Raw genomic sequence first — 22936 nt, 5'->3', positions numbered from 1 at the left:
TGAAGAAAACTTGCTTCACTTAAGCATTTTTTTGCATAAGTGTATTTTTTAGTAGTGAATCTCTTAAACAGCTTTATGTCTACATATTAAAAAAATCTTGTAGTGGTCTAGTGAAATGTGAACTAAGTTTCTGTTTATTCTAAGTTCTGATGCATTAACATCTATGTCTGTGTTTACAGTTCAACTGGGTTTTTGGAGTTTATCTGAAATTATTTTTGTGAAGGAATCAAACTTTTATATCACTTTCCTAAAATTTTCTAAAATTCTGGAAGTGATTACTAAGTCATTTTGAAGTGTAACTTCTTTTTTTAATGAATGTCTTAAAACTCAGGTCATAAATCTGTTCTATTGATCCAGCATGATCAAATCAACTGTGCTTGTGGCAGATGCTTGTCTGGCTCCAGGCGTGAAGATTGTTCAGCTCTCATGACACTTAGTGGTACACTGTTTTTCTCATTAGAAATTGTTTCTAGTCATCTCTGGTACAATTTTTGCCTTTATCACTTGTACTGTCCATAATAATGGAGAAGAGAATTCCTCATTTCTCTCTGGGCAACAATATTCAACTTATTAGCAGGGTCCTTCCACCCTTCAGTCTAAGAGATCCTAGTCTCCTCTGGAAAGCAGTATTCCTTTGTAGTCAGCAACGTCGATTTAGTCTAGACCTCTTTTGCCTCACATATCTTGAGATGCGGTGCCTGAGGCTGGACCTGCTACTGTCTCTCACAGTATTACTGTATCCAAGTTACAATGGTTGAAAAATTGGTCAGGCTCAAAGGTAGTGGTTAGTGAGTATCTCCTATTTGTCAAAAATTGTTCTGAACTCAGTTCTGTTCTTTAACATATATGCAATTTGTTCCATGCTAGGTTTCATCTACAGAGTTAATAAATATGTTTTTCAGTAACTTAGATGATTGCAATAATAGGAAGGAGAACACCACTATGGGGCTCAAAAAAACATTTACTTTTCCTTTGTGAGAAAGGAAAAAGTATATATAAATATCTTTTTATATAGAAAAAGCTGTAGAGGGAGGAAGATCTTAACTTGAAAATTGGTTCAAGCTGAATGTTCATAGTCACATCTCTATCAGCAGTAATTGTCTCATGTAGTAAGCAAAATAATGTCCTCAGTTGTGTGAAATGTTAACATGGCTGGAACTTCCGCTGTTTTTCTGACCCTGTTCATAATTAAATAGCTAACTTTTTCAACATTGCCAGCAGTGTAAAGTTTGGTTTTTTGCTTGTTTTTTTTCTCCCTCCTCCCCCACAGCTGCTTGGAATGTGGATGCAAGGATTAATACCTCTGAACAGAATTCTACTTCTTTCTCTTCATTTGGATTAACTCCTGGAGTTTCTGGTATGTATGCCCTTCCAAAGATTTTTCCATTCTTTTCTACCCCACCAGGTGGAAATAGAATTTGCCAAGTGTTATTAATATACATCTTTCTCATTGTTCTTTAAAAATAGTACTGGTAACTGTAAACAAGTGGAAGACATGTTTTATGAAAGCCTAGAAAGCTTTTTTGTTATGCTCAAATTATGCAATAAAGTAACCGTTTTAAATTGATAACCAAAGCTAGATTGATAAGAAGGTGATATTTCTTATTTAGCCTCCCTGTTTGTGTGTTGAGTCTAAATAATGGTCATAAGAGATTGCTCAGTATTGCTGTGTCTCGAATTGGAGATCTGAAGATTGCTTTCTAAGAAAGTCTGTTTATCCTCATCATCTGGGTGGTTTGTTATTTGGTGGCTGGGGTTTTTCCCTTCAAGGAACTGAAGCACTACTTTCAAAATAGGTTCCATAGGCAGGATTTGAAGTCCTGAGTTTTTCTCTATATGATGGGTGGGAAAGCTGAGCTCTGGAGTTTTCTGGTTTCGAAGGGTGAAATTGCTATACAGTGCAAACCTGGCTTCATAACAATTCTTGTGTGTTAAACTACTGACATAAGTGCTACAGTGATTTATTATACAATATAGGGATCATATGTCAGGTTTTCTGCTCGCTCTTGCTTACTCCCATTATCTAATCAGCTTGGCATGGCTATTTTCTTTTAGTAAGTAGCTGGCCCGAGTACTTACGCACTTAGGTTATGTTTACTTGCATTGCAGTTTGCAGTCTTTTAACTGTGGAACTTGAGCTCCGTGTTCTACAGCTCACACAAGTGCTTCACCCTCTGGGTACATCTGAGCCAGGATAACAAAGAAGTTATAAATTCCAAGGTCTAATTTATCAGACTTTCCGAAGAACAGTTCACTTAATGAAAACTTACAGAAACCTTGCCTTAAAGAAAAAGAAGTCTTAATTGTACAGAGTTTTAATAAAATAATATTTTCCTAGGGGAGCCACATGAATTCAAGTTCAGTCTCTAGGCTAAGACAGAAGAAAGTTTAGTTAATAAAGCGGGACAATGGACTGATCTGAGTCATCTGCAATACTACCGTTCCAACTTTGAGAGAGAACTGTGAAGGCAGTGAAGTATATTCATCATCTTTGATGCACCTTAGCCAACAAAATGACCCCATGAATAAATATTTACTTGTTACTGGGTAGCAAAAAATAAGAACCTATCAAGGTTCCTGTCATTTGAGGTGTCTTTTGCAGAGGTGTTTATAAAATAGACACACCCAGGTAGCAATGGTCCTATTTAAACTTCATTTCAAAAGTAAGTCTCATTACAAAGTAATATATTAATTTCTTTCAGTCTCACAGTTAAGGTTTTTTGGTGTTTTTTTTTTTCTAAAATGGTTTCTGTTTGCTGATGCCTTATTTTTCTTAAAATAATGATGTTAGATGTCTAACACTTCCTCTTACCATGACTGGTATTGGCCTTACTGTTGTTTGTCATGCTGCCTTGATGTTCCTGCAACCTTTTACTTGAAATGAGAATTGGATTCTTGGTAATGAATAATTTAATTGCTGTATCTGCAATGTAACTGATGAGGTTTCTTTCTAGTAGTGCCTTCTCTTAAGCTTCTCCCTCCGAGTTCTTACTGATACAGGCTAATAATTTCACTACCCATAAAATTTCATTGTACTTTTCAGTTTGAGGAGACTGCTGTAAGCCCTATAGACTGCTGTTATTCACCCTTCTTATCTTTTTTCCATGTTCTTTCCTGACTGAATTTTGCCATCCTCCTTCAGTTCCCTTGTTTTCTGAATATATCTCATTTTCAAGAGCCTTGTAGTTTTCCTGTTCTGTGCAGTCCTTAGAATCAGACTCTTCTCTTTGAGCCTTCTGTCTTCCTTTCCGACTTTGATTGGAATTTCTTTACCCAAGAAAACTCAGGAAGCTTGTTAACTTAAAATTTTATTTATTCCCTTTCAGGATCCAACAATGAGTCGGTTTCTCAGGCTGGTACTTCTGATTTTCAGTGGGATTTAAGTCATGCTCAACCCCCTGTTGATGACGAATGGTCTGGGTTAAGTATGTTCCTCTAAGATGTTCATTAACAAAATTTTGTTAATTACTGTTAAAGTGTAGTTACTTATATTAGCTACTTGTATTAGACAGTTGTGAGCATCTGAAGAAAAACCTGGAATGTTTCACTTCTCTAAAGCTAACTGACAGTGTGAGTAAAGCAGGAAGAAGTATTTTGACAAATGAAAATAGAAAATGGTTAATTTTTAGGAAAAATACATGGTTATTGAAACTCAGAAGCAAAAGCTCATGCATTTTAAGGTAGTTCTATGTGTTTTTGTACCTTACTGAAAACTTACTGTGACATAAGATTCTTGAATTTAGTCTAACTTACTTTCTCATTTAGCAAACATTAGGAAGTTCTTGTGTGTATAGAAAGCATATGGAGGATACAAATCACTGAAATCACTTGGGAATTGTAGTAAAACTGGTTTACTGTTCCCTTTCCCCTCCCTGCCGATTTTAAAACATTCTCATAGCTCTTACCACAGTCTCTCCCTAAACAGGGCTGTAATGTAATAGTTACAGCTATTCCTGACTATTTACTAGTGAAATTGTACCTGTGGAAGGTGGCTTTCAGCCTCAAATTCACCTTTTGAACTGCCTTGTAACTGATACCTTTATTCAGTCAGATGTAAGAATGTTTATGAAAAACAATTTACTGCCTCTCATTAGGTCATTGACCTGAAAAATTGGTCAAGAAGTTGACCAGAGAAGCTGTCTTGCGTACTACCTTCTGTCTAAGAACAACTTCTTTTTTAATGACTGCAAAAGTGGAATGGATTGATGCAGTCCTCAATTCTCCCAGGCTATAGCTTCTGTTAATAGAGTAATTTGGTCATAGATGTCAACTCGTATACACTAGTAGAAGTGGGGAAATAATGGAAGTTTAGGCCAATGTGATACACAGATACACCTTACTGCTTTATCAGGTTCAGGACAAAGAAATAAACTGTATGTACAAATACTACTAATTTTTATTATTAATAAAAAAAGAATGGATTTTTCCTTTAAGCAAGTAGTGAGTGGGCAGTATATAAACCATAAAGTTTTATGTGGGGCAGTAATTGTTTTTTCAAATCAGTAAATTTTAGTGTAAAGTGTAATTAAGGTAATATTTTTATATGAAAGCAAGAAGTGGAAAAGTACTAGAAGTGATCTTAAGATCTCTTAGTGTATTTTTGGTTTCATAATGCTTGCCAGTAAATTTAATTGGGTTTATTACTGCTTTTCGTTTTGACTTAATTTTCAAATGTTTAAACTGAGTCTCGCTGTAGTTGGCAGACCAAGTTGGCCTCTTCGCCTTCAATTTGGTGTAGACTGAGGGTGAGAAATATTTATGTTAATATAGATGTGAAATGAAAGATGATCTTTTACAAGGTGTTCTGTTTTAAAATCAGCTTGCTGTAACTTTCTACTGAACAGACAATCTAAGGCTTAGTTCTTCCCTTCAGATATTTTTAATTTTTTATAACTGACCCTTTAAATCTGTCATTCCTGTGTAACAACATAAATATGTGCCGCCATAAATGAAGGATAGCAAAATGGAGTAGGGTCTTAGAGTCTTAGAAAAAATAAGATTATTTAAAAATGGCAGTGTTAGAACATGACTTTTGACTCAGTAAGGTTTACACTTTTAGATATATCACAGAATGGTTGAGGTTGGAAGGGACCTCAGGGGATCATCTAGTCCAGTGGTCCTGCTAAAGCAGGTTCACCTAGAGCAGGTTGCACAGGACCACTTGTAAAGGATTCTTACTAAAGTAAGATTGATCAGTGTTACAATTCATCTTAATTTTTTCACAAACTAGGACAAAGGTTCAAGATCAAGAACAACTTAAACTTGTCCTTCTTCACATAGAAAAGTATCTGAAAGCAATTGCGTCTAGCTAGCTTTTTGCTCTGCAAGAGAACCAAGTCTTACTCAGAACTTGTCTTCCACCTATCATTAAAATCTTTAAATTTTTTCAGAAATACAGGATATATTTCTATCTTGATATCAAGAAGTAGTTTTATGCGTATGTTTGTTTTCCTTTTTAAACTGTCAAAGAGCACCTGTAAAGTAAGGAGATGTTCCTGAAAATCTTTTTAATCTCTGTAGATGGACTTTCTTCAGCTGATCCCAGCTCTGATTGGAATGCACCAGCAGAAGAGTGGGGAAACTGGGTAGATGAAGAAAAAGTTGCTTCTGTTCCTCAACCTGAAGAGATATCTGATGTTCAGAAGGTAAAAGGTGATATTTTCTCCTTAGCTCCAAGGCTTTGCCCTTACCACTGCCATTTCTTAAAGTTACTTAAGGGTGATGATAAAGGTAGTCTCTCATCTCTTTTACGCTGATAAGCGTAGCATAATTGTTTGATGTGTACACAGAGAAGGAAAATGCTGAATGTTGTCGAGAAAATAGAAGCCACTTAGCACCAAGTGAAATCTTACTGTCTCACCATAATATAAGGATTACCTTATTGTAGACTAAGTGAAGATTTAGATCTGTTTTCATAAATACTTCTTAACAATATTTGTCTGTATGAAAAACAGCATTTCCATGCTGCCAGTACATGGTGCTCTGTTGCCTTTTCCATTCCCAAATCCTGCACCTGTATTACCCGATAGTATGTAAATAATGTGGTCTTCCATGACGTGGAATGAACTGAAAAGATAAGATTGTGTTCGTTTATATTTTTATATGCAATTAAATTCCTTATAGCTATTAATTTGTGTTTAATCTATAGAAGGCATGTTTCATCTTAAATCCGAAATACTTTATATTCCCATATGAAGGCTTCAGACAATGAAAGAGAAAAAGCAGAGCCAATTCTTCAGAGTTCTACAAGTGGCAAATCCAAGAAAAAGAAGAAGAAAAAGAAGAAGCAGGGTGAAGAAGCTAACTCTCCTGCACAGGTAAATGGAACAAAATCTGGATAGTCTGAAAGGCAATTTGTGAGGAATTCACAAAATCACCTTATTTTTGTATATTAGTGTCTGAAGCAAAAATTGTTTTGGGGCAATTCATTTCCTTATGGCATTGGATTGTCTACTATTGTCTCTCAAGAGTTATTCTTCTCTTACTAGTATTTCCTTTAATTTGAATGATTCCATGTTTGACTTGTGCATATAATGTAGTTTTGCTGGATTTATGGAAGGCATGAAATATGTGGAAAGTATTTATCCTGAATTATTTATTTTTTATCAAATCAGGATTCTTTATTGTAGGGATGCTTCCCAGGAGGAACTTTCCTCTGCATGGGAAGCCTTCTCCTCCTGTCCTTTGAAAGACAGCTGCCTTGATGGACATAGCTAGCTAGGAGAATGAGAGAAACTCAAGTTTTCTCTTAGGCTAACTTAAAGTACAATTCTATGAGAGTATAGGGGTTTTCTGAAGTACTGTTGTAGCTTGACTTATGTGAAATGGTATCAACTCACCGAACTCAGAAGATGGAGCTACTCTGTGAGTCAGATTTAAATGAGATAGTATTTGCAAACAGAGGATGGTTGGAGTTTTCTGTGTTACTTAAATAGCTTTTGAAGAGTTATAGTGAAACAGATTTGTTGTAAAAATAGCAAGAGCAGATTGCACTTCACTTGGCAATTGAATCATGTTTGAACAGATAAAAACAAGTACTTTCCTAATAGGAAAAATCTTTTAATAGTTCATGCTCACAATACATCTTGCTTGTGCTTATAGTGACAGCCATTCGTAATTTACATTCTTCACAAAACGTTAAATGCTCAGTTGAATCTGACTAGGTGAATTGGAGAGAGGGGGAAAGCATTAATTTCAGTCACTCTTGCTTTGGATTTGCTTTTTATGATTATCATGTTTTCAGTCTGAGATTTTGTTGAAACAATTTTAAAAAAATTAAGTTATTGTATAAAATTCTTTTAAAGTTGTCTATGTGGAGGCGGATGCTTGTGTCAATTTGCAGTGTTTCCTTTGAGGCAAGTTCAAACAGGGTATTAGAACTGCAGGTTTTTTGTAATTGAATTCTGTCATGTTCTGGTATTTGCAATGACTTTTTAAGTGTAAGTCAAGATTAATAGGTTACGGTTAACAGGTGTTTGTGGATGTCTTGCATGGATCTTAAGGTCAGTGAATGCATTCTGAAATTTTTTTTCCCGTTGCCTGTAAGCTGCCTTTTAAATTGTATGTGTCAAATGGAATCCTCCTGTCCATATTAACATAATTAGATAATTTTATTCTAGCCATTGATTTCCAACCATTCTGATTTCATTACTTTTTCTTTCAATCCTTCAGTCTGAGATCATCAATTTAAAGATGAGAATTTCTCTTAAATTTTTATGGAAAATTGGGGGATGTTGCTTGATAGGAGCAGACAGAGCTGCTAATATATCAGATAAGTTACTGTTGTTATAGCAGTTCAGTAATTTAACTTGCCAGTCCTGCTTCAAACTCACTTAAAATTTGTATGTTTATCCTCTGAAAACTGAAGGTGTTCACTTAATCAGCATCATCTTTCTCATTGATTACACTTAAGTGTTCACACTGATATTTATTGACTTCAGTGTTTGTCAAGGCAGTGGAAGCTACCTTCAGAGCTAGATGTAAAGCAACCCTTTCCTGTCAGGAATCAACTGTGACTGCATTTTCACAAGGTTACAGGGGAAATTAGTGAAGTAACAATGTTTCAGGAAGGTACTTCCAGCTTAAAACCAGAGACCTGTGTTATATTTACTGTTCACCACCACAGGATTCTTCTGGTGCTATAAACAAACATATCTACTCTAAGTCCTCATGGAAAATGAAAACTTTCCACCATTAGAGTGGTTAAGGAGTAAAGGTTGAGACTCTCAGATACTTTGGATATATTTTCAATTTCTGTACTGAGAGGTTTGTTTTACAGGCATGATAGACTAAATTAGGTTGCAAAAATATTATTAAAGCCTAACGTATGATAGAAAACTGTAGAGATTAATGTGCAGAGCTTGCATTTAAGTCACTTTACTTGAAACAAAGCACAGAATTGAGAGCAGTGAAGTCTCACTGTGATACTTTTGCAAAGTTTTTAGAGTAACTTCAGTTTAATTTCACATCCTTGTAATTTTGCAGGAGTGTAAAGTGCAGTTCATTCAGAGATTGGGATTTTTGTTAGTAAATTGCATGAAGGGAACTGCTTTCTGGGCTTTATTGGATTCTCTGGGTATTTTTATATTATGGTGTATAAATTTTGAGTGTTAGCACAGGCTAATATTAGCCTGCTACTTTAATTTTTTTTAGATAGATTTTCTTAGTTATAGAAGCTGATTGTGCAAAAAAAATGATGTGCAGGTAAGAAGAGTGAGAACTTTACAGTAAACACAGGCTCTTTTTTTTTTTTTTTCTTCCCATCCCAACCCCTTGCCCTCCCTTTTGTAGGACACTGAAGAACTGGACAGAGAAGCTGGAGAGGAATTTCAGGAGGATACCTCAAAAGTTCAACCACAGCAGGAAATAGCTTTTTCTTTGAAGACCATAAGTACTAGTGAACCAGCTAAGGTAGGGATACAAAATTGGGTTTATATTACAATTTCTGATTTGGAAGTGCTCAATGTCCACTGAAACATTAATTTATATAGGTAAGGTTACAGTAAGAATACTGCTTCAGGCTATATGTTTATGAATATAAAAGTGATGGAGAGGTTGAATTTTAGATACAGGTCAGTTGTGAGTTTTAAAAAGGATGTCTGTTCTGAAGAGCAGTGTCGTCTAAATCAGCAGTCACTTTATGACTGTCAAGTTATTTTCTTGTTTGAATATTCAAGCAATAGTGTAAGACTTTGAAATCTCAAACCTATGAAGTAATAGGTCTGAGCACAAGACTAATAGCATATTTTACTGTTTCATTGCAACAGAATGAAGTGTTACTAACTTATATTCTGACTTAAATGCAGTCTAAATTTGATTTTTAATGGCTGTGCTGAGCTTAATGTTAATGACTGAATAAGAAAAGTTTTAATTTTAACTAATTCACAAACTGACTGTTTGCTTCAGCTCACAGTTGAAACAAATATTCTAGAGAATACAGATTCTCTTTAATTTTTCTCCAGCTAGCAGCTTTTTTAGCTACTGTTAGCCTACAAGCATCATATTGTAGGAAGAAGTAAAGTATTTAATATGTCTAGTGGTATTGGTTTTGTGTTCCATAAAGAGGGAACAATACCACTGAGACAGCAGTTTGGTCCAACAGGATATCTGTCAGAATACTGAGTTTTACTTCTTAACTGCTAAGCATTTGTTTTGTAAAGATAACAAGGTTTTAAGATTCAAATGAAAAATACTAGGATGGAATCTTTTACAAGAGGCTGCAGGTCACCAAAGAAAAAGTACAGAAAGTGTTTATTGAGAACATGTGCCTTGAAAAGCACATTCAGACGTACTTTTAGCTTATTCAAAATACCCTATGTCAAAGTACAGCTTTTACTATAATTTAGTTTAGGTTCAGTTCAACCTTTATTCAAGGTTATCAACAGCTACCTATTCTATCTGACTAGTGCAAAGTTGGTTTTTGTGGGGTTTTTAACTTGTATCCAAAGAAACAGACATCTGCCTATGCGTGCAAGTGGCTTTATTCCTGGCGGTGTGTGGTTTTTAAAAAACTTAAAAGCAAAGACATTGTTTTGTGTTGGAGGCCATAGTTGAAAATGTGTAGACAGAAAACTCATATTTGGATTGTGACATCAAGGTAAGTTTTTTGATATCTAGAAAGAGGTGTACTGGTGCATCGCAAAAGGCTAGCTTTTGCTGTTTAGAAATCTAAATTGACTTGAGAAATAGTTTTCAGCTACATGTAATGATTCTTTTGATCTGCAGTTAGATACTTTATTTTTTCTCTGAGGTGTCAGCACTGCCAAAATATCACCACAGTTTCAGTAGACTTTAAAACCATACCCTACTTCCTAGGTGATTTGATGGCATCAGCTCTGATGAGACCTATGCTGTGCGCTATTTTGTGGATGCTTGAGTGCTCCTGTTACTCTTGAGCCTTAAATTCAATCTGTTTATATATGTGCCTATGTATAGCTGTGTTAATGACAATTTTATGAAACAAGACATAGCCTGTATTATCTTGGTGTGGGGACAAACAAAACTATTATTAACAACATTCCCTGGAAGTTAGTTGGACTTGATAAAGGACAATTTGTGAATTGTTGTATCTGACAATGCAGATGGTCTGTGAGTCTTTATCAAGTCTCCTTGCCATCAGATTTGGCTTTATTGTAATTTCACACATGCAAAGATGCCTTCTGATGTTGTTTGACTTGGCTGTTCCAAAAAATTTTAGAAACAGTCTGCCTGATTTGTGAAATGAGTGACTTAAGTTTCCAAGGTAGGTAATCTAGTCTTGAGCAAATGCTCCAAAAAATGAGAACCAAATATGAGGAACAATAAATGAGTACAAAGTACAAATAAGTTGTTATCCTGAATATTCTCATAAAGACTAGAAACAGCTGAATGTTGTACACTTCTGGTTTTTATCTGGTGATGGTATTTTTCCTGTGTGATACATTGGGCTGCATGGAAACCTTTGGCATTTTATCAGGAGGCACAAGTTTTAAATGAAGAGATATCTTTTGGGAATCCTTCATTTGTAACAGTTTCACAAGTCACTACTTCATCAGTAAATTGTACAATTATGCATATAACTATATTATCAAACGGGCTTTATTCATTGTTTCAGGTTTCCTTTCTCAACTGATTTGTTAACAGAAAATCCTAGCAAAGAGTAGTTCCCAGTTCTTAATGTTTGGTATCAGTATTTACCCTTATCCAAAATTCAGACAGAAATATGGTATTTGGAAAAATGTCCAGACAATGCTGTATGTACCTGTATAGTTACATTTGCAGTAACACTGCATGCTTTAATGTTCAAGCTGCAACATGTTTGTTAGTCAGCCTGAGACAGCTGTATGCCATTTAAATACTGAGTTGCTTTACCAGCAGGTGAAGAGTGACTTGGTCCTAACAAAACTATGACACCAGTGACCTGAATCAATTACCTTGCACAACTAGGAGCTTTAAGACATCCTTCTGTTTTAGAGGCCGTATCCATTTTGTTAGTTCACCATGTTTTCAGTAGATTAAGAGAATTATTGCAATTATAGTTATTAAAAAGTTTGTTTCAGTTGATGTGTAAGGGCAGAGCAAACTCCTCTGTTCATAAAACTGAATAAATTTAGAGAACTGCTACCCTCTAAATTCATGTGTTGGGATTTTTTTAAAGCTGTTTAAGTTCTTGCTTAGTATGATGTGATTAAAAAGAAAAGTTAAAAAAAATATTTTTTGCTCTTTTGTATGTTTTGACTAAATTGAGACACATTACAGTGATGGAAACAGGACAAACTGGTGACTATAAAGTAGGATCTGTGTACATCCATATCAAGGCCTGGATGGGGACTTCACTGTATTGTTGTGATAGTTCCAGGTCCTGGCTGTTGTGGCACAACTACAGCCGTGACTTCTTAATAACATCCTAAAGTTTGGGGTTTATTGCTTGACTGAGGCACCGTTTTCTAGTACACTCTTCTTTGAAGCCTTTAGTCATTAGGTCACCTGCTGTAGGATCATGGTTTTTTATGTTCTTTCTTATTGGAATGTCAAACTCTTTTGCATTTTGATTTCTGGTTTACTGTAATTCCAGTAAGTGCTACACAGTTAACTACAGTTACATCCTGTCTCTGTGGTGGGAACCTTCCAAATAGACCAGATAATGATATTCCTAGTATTTTCCAATTTACTTGGCATTTATTCCTACAGTAGTTTCCACTGAAACACTTTTCTGACTGCTCTTGCAAATATCTGTTATTCTAATATAAGCATACAGAGTGAGCAATTGATAGGAATGACTGCAAATGCTTTCTAAATATTATAAATATTTGAATTGCATCTCTTCTGAATATGTATTCTAGAATCTTTTTAGGATCTTAGTGATTTTTAGATTGTTCTCTCTTTCTTTGCATGCCTTGTATTTTAAGAATTCATTTGTGATTTATCTTTGCTTGTATGCAACTAAAAGTTTTGGCACTAGATGGCAGTCATATCTCACAGCCTTGATTTAAAACTTTGAAAGATTTTAATATTAGCTTAATTTTTCAATGCTATCTTTCCGGCAGCTGCTAAGTATACTGCCAAAATAACACTGTGTAAGAGTGTTTTACTGTTGTATGACTTAAACTTTTGGAAACTTTTTTCTGTTTTTTCAAATAGCCCGAGGAGGCTCCTTCGCTTGCTGTTTCTACTGAGCCATCTGTAATTGTATCAGAGAGCGATTCTGACAAGATCGCTTCCCAAGTGCCACAGATGCTGCAAGAGACAGATGTTTCTAGTCCCAATATTAAGCAAAACAGTGTGCCTCCTCCACAGAGTAAGTATCTCTCAGTACTATTCATTCATCTGAATTCAGGGTGTACTTTTTTCCCATAGAGCGTATATAGTCAGAGTGCTTTGCCCTGAAGTTTGGGTTTGGAGTGCCTTGTCAGGTACTTATGTATTTCATTTATATGTCTTGCCATGGTTTAGCTTTCGTTGAAGTACTTTGACAAACGTGCTTTCACTGTGAGGAAAAACTGTCTTCGTATGCTTGAATGACTGAAAATGTCTGTTGGCCTTGTCCAGTCCTTAATAGACATTTTGGACGAACTAATCGCCATCAGGACTGGAGCTCCATACTGTGACTAAGTAGTTCTGCCAACACTGTTTCAAAGGCCTGCTTGCGAGCCTTCAATGGAGCAGATGGGTACTAACGTAGCAGTTGACAGGATGTTTAGCTAGCGGAGATTTGGAAAAAATACAAGCAGTTGAATTCTCACCCTACTGGGGTTTTTTTGACTTTTCAACTTAGCTCATTGATGTCTTTTTTTTTTTATATGCTTCCGTGAAATGTAGTAATCACAGAGGAAAACAGTTGCTAATATGGGAGTAGAAAGGTATTGGGTGATGCACTTATTTTTGTTGTAGCCTAACAGCACATACATCAGGCTGAACAATCAGATACATTGCTTTTTAAAAATATGCTGTGCCCAGAGGTGTCAAAACATATCCTCTATTGTACTCAGCAAAAGTGCTCGTACTGAAGTACTCGCCCAGTAAGACAGAAAAATCAGAAGGGAAGCAGGATGTGATAGGCATTGCTTTAAAAAAAAAAAAAAGTTGTTTGAATTAGACTTTTTAATGAGATTAATAAATACTGACATTTCATAAGAAGTTCCTGGCTAAATGTTGAAGTAATAAACCAGTTTTTAATGACTACAGAAGAAACTAGATGATTTCATAATATTAGTCTCATTCAGCTCAACTAATTGGCTTTAAACTCTTTCAGTCCTAACACTGTGTTATGTTTTGTTTTTAGCAAAGTCTGAAGAAAGCTGGGAATCTCCCAAACAAGTTAAAAAGAAGAAAAAAGCAAGAAGGGAAACGTGAACTTCCTGAGATGGACATGTGTTGCTGAATACTGTCATGAAGATTATGCTGTTTATGCAATAATTTGTGAACATGTACAGAATTTTATATAAATTTAAAACAATTTTTAAAACAGAACTGCTGTGAACACAAACATCTTTAAAAAGGAATCAAAGGAAGGTAACTTTATGATATAGCATACAGAACATGCTACATTTGAAAGACATTCTGAAGAGTCTGTTTTTCCAACTTTGGAGAGAGATCTTAATTAAAAAAAAAAACTGGTTTTACAACACAGTGCCCTGTTTACAACAGATTATACTCTCATCTACAGCTGCGGATAAAAGATTAACTTCAAGGAAGGGTTTTCTGTAAAAATAATTGTCTGTACAATAGTGGGTGTTTCTTGCCTCTCTTATGAGTGATGCATTAGGAGCACAGAATGTCAACCATCTGAATTTGTTTCATGCCTAAATCAAAGTGCTTTGATTAAATACATAATCTGCCATATCTTTACAGTAAGTTGGTTAGCAAGTATGCTAGCTATTACAGGAATCACAAGTGCAAATCATTAACCATTTGTACAGTCAGACCTTCACGGTTTATTATATGAAGTTAACACAATAAAACTGCTTTGGGTTAAAAGTTTGAGAATGTGATTTGAAACTTGAGTATGGGTCATGAAGTTATTTTTGATAATGTCTATTACCTTACTTGAATTGTTGAAGATAACAGTATATTTTTAAGAATGCAGTAATGTGCATACAATTGGTTTTCTCCTTCATTCCCTACAGTTCTTGCTTGATTCAGACTCCTATCTAAAACTGTATCCTTTCAAGTTTTAAACTTATGGAATAAATTGAAATTAAACCTTCCCTTCCCTTAGCACTTTTTAACTTGCCGTCCCAAATTCTGTTCTGCCATACCCAATTCTGTTCTCTATTACTGAAACTCTGAAGAAAGCAAAGCGAACTTTTTTCACTTGCAAATTATTTGGGATTTCAAAGATCTGTTGGAGAACTGGAGTGGCTTCAGACAGCTTTAATTGACATTGTCAAGACCAGTTATCAGGAACACATTTTTTTACTGCCTTAACCTGTAGTATGTAGAATGTGTCTAGACTTCTGGACAGGAGTTAGCTTTTTTATATAAAAAAATAAAAATTCATGCAAGCATAGCAGTTGTAAAATAAAGACCATTTCCTGCTTGGAACTGTTAATTAAAATGGTGTTTAAGATGTGTTGTCACTTTCAGGCACTGTGTAATTACATGGTATCAAACTGGCAGATGTGTTTGTGTCTGTAAGGTGCATGCTCAGCCATGTACACTGTAAATAGCCTTTACAAAAATTTATTTGATAAGGATGATAATTAGTGTCACCTTGTAAATTCAGTTAAAGAGCCAAGAATTTTTTTTTAAATGATTGACTTCTGGTTTTTGTGGCACAAACAGAATTGTTAACAGCTGTAACACATGGTACTGATCAACAATCTTGTACTCTTACTGTAGTTGACTGCAGTTCAACAGTATCGCAAGGCGAGAACAGTTAATGCAGCAAGCTGGTTTTAATTGTACTGAAAATGTACCTTGCTAATGGAGAGCTTTCCTAATAAATGAATACTAACTTGCACAGGTGTTAACTCCTGTATATCAGGAACATGTGACACTAAATTGATTTGTTAAAATAAATTGAGCATATTGACAGTATTGATTTATTTACTGGGAGGGAGTAAAGTCTGAGACGGATACCTGTCAAGATTCATGTAAAATAAATTTAGAACTGAAGTACAAGCTTTTCAAGGAGCATCTGAAGGCAAACGTAAAAACAGGACATTACAAAATCATGCAGAGTCCTTTGCATGTAAATAATAGTATAATTTTACTTGTATTCTTCATAGTAAAGGTTAAAAAGAATACCCTTTGAATTCAGATTTGTAATGTATGTCCAAAATATCTGTTTCCAATCTGTATGTTGTGCTACGAGCCTCTTTTGTAGAAAATATGAAGACTTTATGTAATGAGAGACACTGCCCCCAAGGGCTTTCACTGCATAAATTCTTTTTTTCCTCCTTGAAGATAAAATTGGCAATATTTCTGGGTTAGTAAGCTCTAGCTCTTGAATAGCTGGTCATTCTGGAAAAAAGAAACAAACTAACATAGGAACCCTGCTAATTAGCTGCTACTACTAAGCAGGATCATATAAATACATAGCCTTCCTTTAAAAATGTTGTTACCTATTTAGCACCACCTCTTACTGTTTTCTTAATGTGCAGTTTCAATGTCTTAGAAAGCAAAACTTGCTTTTTGACATTCATTAAAGAGGTAGTAACTGTATAGCATATTGTCTATAAATAGAAACTTCTCTATGTACTGTCATGTTTCTGACTCAAGCAGTGGTTAGTCTTAATGATACACTGAATCCAGACTTTGGTACTTGGATAGAAAGAGAAAACACCATTTAAAGAAACTTAATCATTTTTTTCTTTTCTTTTTTTTTTTTTTGTTGTCAAATGCATGGAACGGTTTCATAAATCCAGTATGTTGGGTTTTTCTAAATACTCTGGAATTATTTGTATGCGTAATTTAAACTTGTTGTGATGATGTGTAATTGGATAGTCATGGCATATTTTTATTTCTTTTGTGGGGAGGGAAAGGTGTACAGAGCTCACGTGCTTGTTATGAAGGTAACAACTGTGCATTCGTTTGGAGGGGGATGAAAACTGTATTTCTGATGCCCTTTTAGAAGTCTAAAAGAAAAAAGTGCAAGAGAAAAGCACTACTTTAATATTTACTAAGAAAGAATGTACATATTAAAAACATTTCAAACTTTATAGAAATACTTCTAGTACTGTTGTGTTGTAACCGAATTGTATCTCATTGGAAACTGCCTTGTTAATAGTTCCTAGCCATGGGATCGTCCTGTGAGTAAGGCTTTGGAAAAGTACAGACATCAGAATACATGGTTTAAGCAGACTTTCAGCTGTTCTTAATCATAGTTGTTTTGCCTTTAAATGACTCAAATTGATTTGCAGTCAAGATGTCAGTTTTTAAAAAAATGCAAGTCTCCTTGCACAGCCGCTTGTACCTGTGAGTCTCCTTCTGGTGACTGCTGAGTACCAGTGAAGTTTCAATTTCCAGGCCAATACTGAAAGATCTCTTCATTGTTATGTTATAAATGGAAGAAAAAAACCTAAAAATTGGAATTACTACTTCAAAGATACTGCTAAAACTATTTTACTGTTAAAATTCCAAGTTAATTGCTTCATTTAAGAACTAAGAGCATCAGTTGAGTCAATCTGGGTGGGGGGAAGGACCAGGGAGGGCTCTGCGGCCAGTAGTTCTCAACCTGAAAGTACTGTGGTATCGCCATGGATCTTATTCCCTGCAGGAGTAACAGAACGATTGTTAGATGGGATGGATTTTGGGGAGCGAAGTAGGAGAACTTGTATGACTGTTCCTGTTTGAAACTTCGTTGAATTACTAATATTGTCTTGGTTCCATATTGGGTCCCTTCAGTTTATGAAACTACTGAACTTCTGTTCTTTTAAATATCTGGTTAGTTGTACCAAGCTGAAGGTTTCTGGTTCACTAAAAATCAGTTTCTTTACTGGAACTATGATGTCTTTAATTTTGGTGTATTCTGGAAAGGCAAATTGCATTTTGAACTCTTAACATGAAACTACTGGTTTCAGAGTTTCATACAATGCTCTTAAAAAATCATGCTGAGGAACATCTGCAACTCAAAGCAAGTATATTTGCTATCCTAATTGTAGCATCAAGTGACCTTCTAGCTTAGCTCAGTATTTTTAATTCAGTCTGTGGCAGAGGGCAAGTCATGGACCACGCAGAACCAGATAGCCACAGTGAACTCATAAAACGGACTAGTTTTGAGACGGTTCTGTGTTTTCTCAGAGATAGCAAGTGTTCTACACACGCAATGTTTCCACTTGGTTCTTCAGTGGGCTCTGACTTGGAGTTAAGCGATTCCTTTTCAAATACCTGATGAAGTATAGACCAAATACTTTGTTACAGAGAGCTTTGTTTTCAGAGGCTGTTCTGACTAAGGCTGCCACAGCTTGTTTTTCATGGCTCTGCTGTTTCCTTGACCATCCTTATCTATGTAGCTAACAGTCGTGCCTTGACCTATGTCCGCAAGTGAAGCTCCGGATGGGAGGTTACTCCTCCCTGATGTGATACCGTAACTCGGACTCGCTCGCTCTGGCACAGCTAGGCTTTAATGTGCCTCTTGAAGAGGCACGCTGGACTGGAGAAGAATGCCTTGCATTTTCACCCTTAGAATACGCAGCCATTGTATGTGAAAAATACCTGCAGTCATGTCTGAAATTACTACAGAATTAGTTTTCTCATAGCTGCCATTGTTGGAAGTTTGTTTACAACCCCCTGGTTACTAGAAGCGAGGCAACATCTTTCTAAGGGGAAAGAGACAATGCCAAAGCTGTCATTAGAATGTATGAAAAGCTACAGGCTGGATTCTAGACTGGCTGCAAGACTTAAGTCATCCTGATTTGAAGGTACCTTATTTATAGCTCAAAATAAATAACTAAAAGTGGAAAATTAATTAGTTTGCTAATGAACAGCTATGTTGAATTCCCTATTTGTGTACAATGTGAGCAGGTATTTCCTTAAACTTTCCTTCATTGCCTTGAAAACAGAACTGCCTGACAGAAGGCTGAGAGGACCTCAAGGCTCTTTAGTTCACTCTGCCTTCTGAGGCCCCTCACCTTTTTTTTTTTTTCTCCATTTGATGTGCACACGTACAACTCCCGAAAGGCTCCCAAATGCAGTTGCACCAATGTCAACTGCTACTGCTTTGTGCTTGCCTGGGAAAAGAAGGCCTGCTTGAAGTAGGTGATACTCCGTGTATCCATAATCGCGCCTTGGGAGCTGAGGTATTTCAGGGATCTAACACATGCTGAAACTCTTGTTTTCTCAGTTCTTGGTTCATGCTTTAGTTACTCATCTGGCTTATTCAAGCCTGACAGGCAAGCTATGACTGGCAAGATAATCTCTTCCTGACTGTAAGCTCTAAGTATCCCAACATCAAAACGTAAATGGCAAAAGCCTTTTTGCAGCCAGAATGCTTTCCTTAGAGCTTCTCATCCAGATCTTTATCCAATCTCAGGAAAAAAATTTAAAAAAAAAAAAAAAATCTTTGAAGATAACTGTGTGGAGCTCTCATCCAGATGAGTTGGAAGACTGTAAGCATTCCTCATACAGACACTTGTTTTGCCAGGTGTGTTGGGTTTGTGTGGCAAGGTTTTGGTAGTGGGGGGGCTACAGGGGTGGCTTCTGTGAGAAGCTGCTAGAAGCTCCCCCTGTGTCTGATAGAGCCAATGCCAGCCGGCTCCAAGACAGACCCACCACTGGCCAAGGCCAAGCCAATCAGCGCCTCTGTGATAACATATTTAAGAAGAAGAAAAACACTTAGAGAGAGAGAGCTTTTGCAGCCAGAGAGAGGAGTGAGAAGATGTAAGAAACTCTGCAGACACCAAGGTCAGTGCAGAAGGAGGGGGAGGAGGTGCTCCAGGCGCCGGAGCAGAGATCCCCCTGCAGCCTGTGGTGAAGGCCATGGTGAGGCAGGCTGTCCCCCTGCAGCCCATGGAGGAAGGATGAGGGGGTGTAGAGATTCCACCTGCAGCCCGTGGAGGACCCCACGCCGGAGCAGGTGGAGGCACCTGAAGGAGGCTGCGGCCCCATGGGAAGCCCACGCTGGAGCAAGTTCCTGGCCGGACCGGTGGACCCGTGAAGAGGGGAGCCCACGCCAGGGCAGGTTTGCTGGCAGGACTTGTGACCCCGTGGGGGACCCATGCTGGAGCAGTTTGCTCCTGAAGGTCTGCACCCCGTGAGAGGGACTCCATGCTGGAGCAGGGGAACGATGAGAGGAGTCCTCCCCCTGAGGATGAAGAAGCGGCAGAAACACCGTGAGATGAACTGACCGTAACCCCCATTCCCCATCCTCCTGTGCCGCTGAGGGGGGAGGAGGTTGAAGCCGGGAGTGAAGTTGAGCCCAGGAAGATGGGAGGGGTGGGGGGAGGTGTTTTAAGAGTTGATTTTATTTCTCATTCCTCTACTCTGTTTTGCCTAGTAATAAATTAGATGAATTTCCTCTCTCAGTTTGGTCTGTTTTGCTTGTGACGATAACTGGTGAGTGATCTCTCCCTGTCCTTATCTCGACCTACAAGCATTTCGTTGTGCCTTTTCTCCCCTGTTTAGTGAATGAGGGGAGTGAGAGAGCGGCTCTGGTGGGCACCTGGCCCCCAGCCAGGGTCAACCCACCACACCAGGTAATGCAGTCATGAGTTGTCCTCTGTGCCTGGTGGGTTTGGAGCAATGTTGTGCCTTAACTGAGGGACTGTGAAATCTGTAGAAGATATCTCAGAGTAAGCATAAAAAAATGGGTTTACATTTGAATTAAGTGGCATTTCCTTAAAAAAAAAAAAAAAAAAACAAAAACCAAAAAAACCAAAACCAAACACTTCCATATTGTTATAATGCAGTAAGATTATGAACAGAAAACATGGACTACTATGAAATTCCATGTGCCTGCTGCCTGGCTTTCCATGTGGGGGAGGGGAGTCTGTCATATGCACAAACCAAATCTCAGTAGTTTTATTCTCTGTCAAGCCAATCCTGTGTGGGCTTACCAAGGTGTTTTTTTCCAGAGGTTTGGGACTTTGGGAGGAGTCCATGTGTTCTTCAAAGACTGTACTGCTTTAGACTAATGTCTAAACAGTGTCTGTTTCATAACCACTGACAGTCTAGATGTTCCTGAATTACAGAAGAATGTAATCCATCAGTGTTTACTTTTCTGATAGTGGCAGGGGAAACCTATAAATCCAGTGAAACAAAGTCTGTAGTCTTGGCCCAACTGGTTTTGCCAGGGACAGTGGTAGGATGGGGCAGCTACCTCAGGTGCCTATTTCAAGTGATCTGTTAGAAGTAACCCTGCCATGCTAGCATCATCTTTCATTTCACTCTTGAACTATTTTGTTCCAGTTTTGTGTCTTAGTTAAGCTGTCCTTTAGCTTGGCTGGAGAGTCTTTGAAACTTTTTCAGATAAACCTCTTCCTCAGACCTTGCCAGCACGGTCTGAGTTGCCACTTCAAGAAGAGTCGGATCTGAGGTTGCACGGTGACTTGTGGCTCTTCCAGCAGCAGTGCCAATTTGCCCACAGTGACCCTGCCTGTTTGATTCACTTCCAGAAGGTGCAAGTGGAGCTGTTAAATACGGCTGTGGTGGTGCTTGAGAGGTATTCCTGCTCCAGCTGGCTCTCCAGTACTTCTCCTGTAAGTCAAGTCTATGGCCTGTGTAGAATAGGGTTAGTATTGGTGTTAACTTAAGTATGAGACTTTCACAGCTGACTTTAACATGGGGGAGTGGGTTTCCCCCTTCATAGATACCTTTCTTTTTCTTTTCTGTCACTTTTCTGATCATTTTTAAAACTTTAAAAAAATTTTCATCATAGTAGAGATTTGAAATATTTTCTTCCTTTTTGCTGGAATTCTTCTCTGCAGTTTCCAAGGACAGAGGTTCAAAGAGCTGTCTGCTCTGAACTAATGTGATGATTTAATTAAAAAAAAAAAAAAAAGGAAAAACCTGTCCTTTTAATAAGAAAAACAATCTTACTCAGATTTGACCGAGGGATTGAACACTTTTGAACGGTAGTAGTAGTAAAACGTATTTAAGTGGTTTTCTGGAGTGGGCTCAAGATGCTCAGCACTTGGTAGAACTGAGCTGGAAAATCAATACTGTGCTGTTTTATATTCATATACTACAGAGACGTGGTTCAAAGTCATCCAAGTCATGCAGCCTGCTGTTAACCGTGGAACTTCTTTGCACTGTTTTAGGAGCGTGTCTCTTACTGCAAGTCCTCAGTAGGTATGCAGAACGGCAGATTTAGTGATTGTAATGATTAAAACACTTTAGCTTGTACTGCCTTGAATATAAAAAATATTTTGTAGACTGTGACAGAGATGTATCACTGAAGGGTTCCAAGGCCTGGCATGTCGGTGACTGAGAGGGGCATGTTTTACAGATCCAAGGATTGCCATGTGTTTCGGTTTTCCGCAGTCATATCATGCAAATACTAGTCTATGGGAAACTTGGTCAGAAGTCATGTGTGTTCACATCAGAAAATAGCTTTTTGCCTGTTCACCTCCAGGCGGAACGTCTGTCATGCAGCACAAAGTCAACATGTGGAAGCAGGATCGCAAGTGCTTCACTTTGCATTAATTATTCCATCACTAAAAATCTTGACTTCGTGCTAGTATGCTGCTGGGATTCATCACTCTCTGCAGCCAGAGAACATTGTGCTGGAACACATCATCTTATGTAAAGATTTAATGTAATGCTGATATCTCTTGAGAGCACCACACATTGTCTTTCACACAATGTTTTACTTCTGCTTTGTGTTGCTACTGTATGGAGGGCAGGATACAGCTTGAGGTTTTAAACTCCTTAGACTTAATCATTCCAAATATTTCTTGAGCAGTCCACCTCAAAGAAGGTTTTTTGGCAAGTTAACTGGGGGAAGAATTCCTAACTGCAAATTGTGTTCTTTATTTATGGCAAACCGGTGGCTCAGCCCTGCTCCAAATGACGTGAACGATCAGCAGGGTGTTCTGCCAGGGCTTTAAGGACATCTCCATCAGCATGGTAAAAACTCTCAGCGAGGGGTGCTGACTATCTTACAAACATGAAGGTGTCCTAGTATGGCAGTTAAGTGGTTTAATGACTCATATACACTAAATATCAAAGGGGAAGGGGAAAAATAAGCAGATTTGCATTTTCAAAGTATGCTTAGTTTTGGAGAATATCATGTTGGTCATCAGTTATTTTTGTTAGATCTGAAAAGAAGGTCGGATGCTGAAAAGCTGAGCAGTGAAGGTACTTCACTACAAGAGTGTGCAACAAGGAAGCTGCAGGGTGCATAGTAGTGGCGCTGTACTGTTATGTACCTACCGACTTGCCCCACCAAGTCTGACTTAATTTCAGAGCACTATCAGAATCACTGTAAACATTGAATGAGAGGCTGAGTTAGTACGAAATAGGAGGTACTGCTCTCCAAAGTGACAAATGTCTATCATTCTGGTCTGCGGAGATGGAG

The 22936-nt window shown here is 37.4% G+C and overlaps 1 protein-coding gene across 2 annotated transcripts in view; it reads left to right on the top strand.

Annotated features, from left to right (window-relative positions):
• MTDH (metadherin) overlaps positions 1-16671 on the top strand; it is a 37256-nt gene extending 20585 nt beyond the window's left edge. For both annotated transcript variants that reach the window (XM_054814855.1, XM_054814856.1), the window contains exons 7-13: positions 1271-1357; positions 3327-3425; positions 5521-5645; positions 6198-6317; positions 8791-8910; positions 12619-12775; positions 13760-16671. In XM_054814855.1, the coding sequence (XP_054670830.1) occupies positions 1271-1357; positions 3327-3425; positions 5521-5645; positions 6198-6317; positions 8791-8910; positions 12619-12775; positions 13760-13830 (779 nt within the window). In that variant the 3' untranslated portion in view covers positions 13831-16671. The remainder of the gene's footprint in view (positions 1-1270; positions 1358-3326; positions 3426-5520; positions 5646-6197; positions 6318-8790; positions 8911-12618; positions 12776-13759) is intronic.
• The last annotated feature ends 6265 nt before the right edge of the window (positions 16672-22936 follow it).

The sequence above is a fragment of the Grus americana genome, chromosome 2, assembly GCF_028858705.1.
Source record: "Grus americana isolate bGruAme1 chromosome 2, bGruAme1.mat, whole genome shotgun sequence".
Taxonomy (NCBI): Eukaryota; Metazoa; Chordata; class Aves; order Gruiformes; family Gruidae; genus Grus; species Grus americana.
Note: the sequence above shows the minus strand (reverse complement) of the source record. Positions and strands in the feature narration are given on the sequence as shown.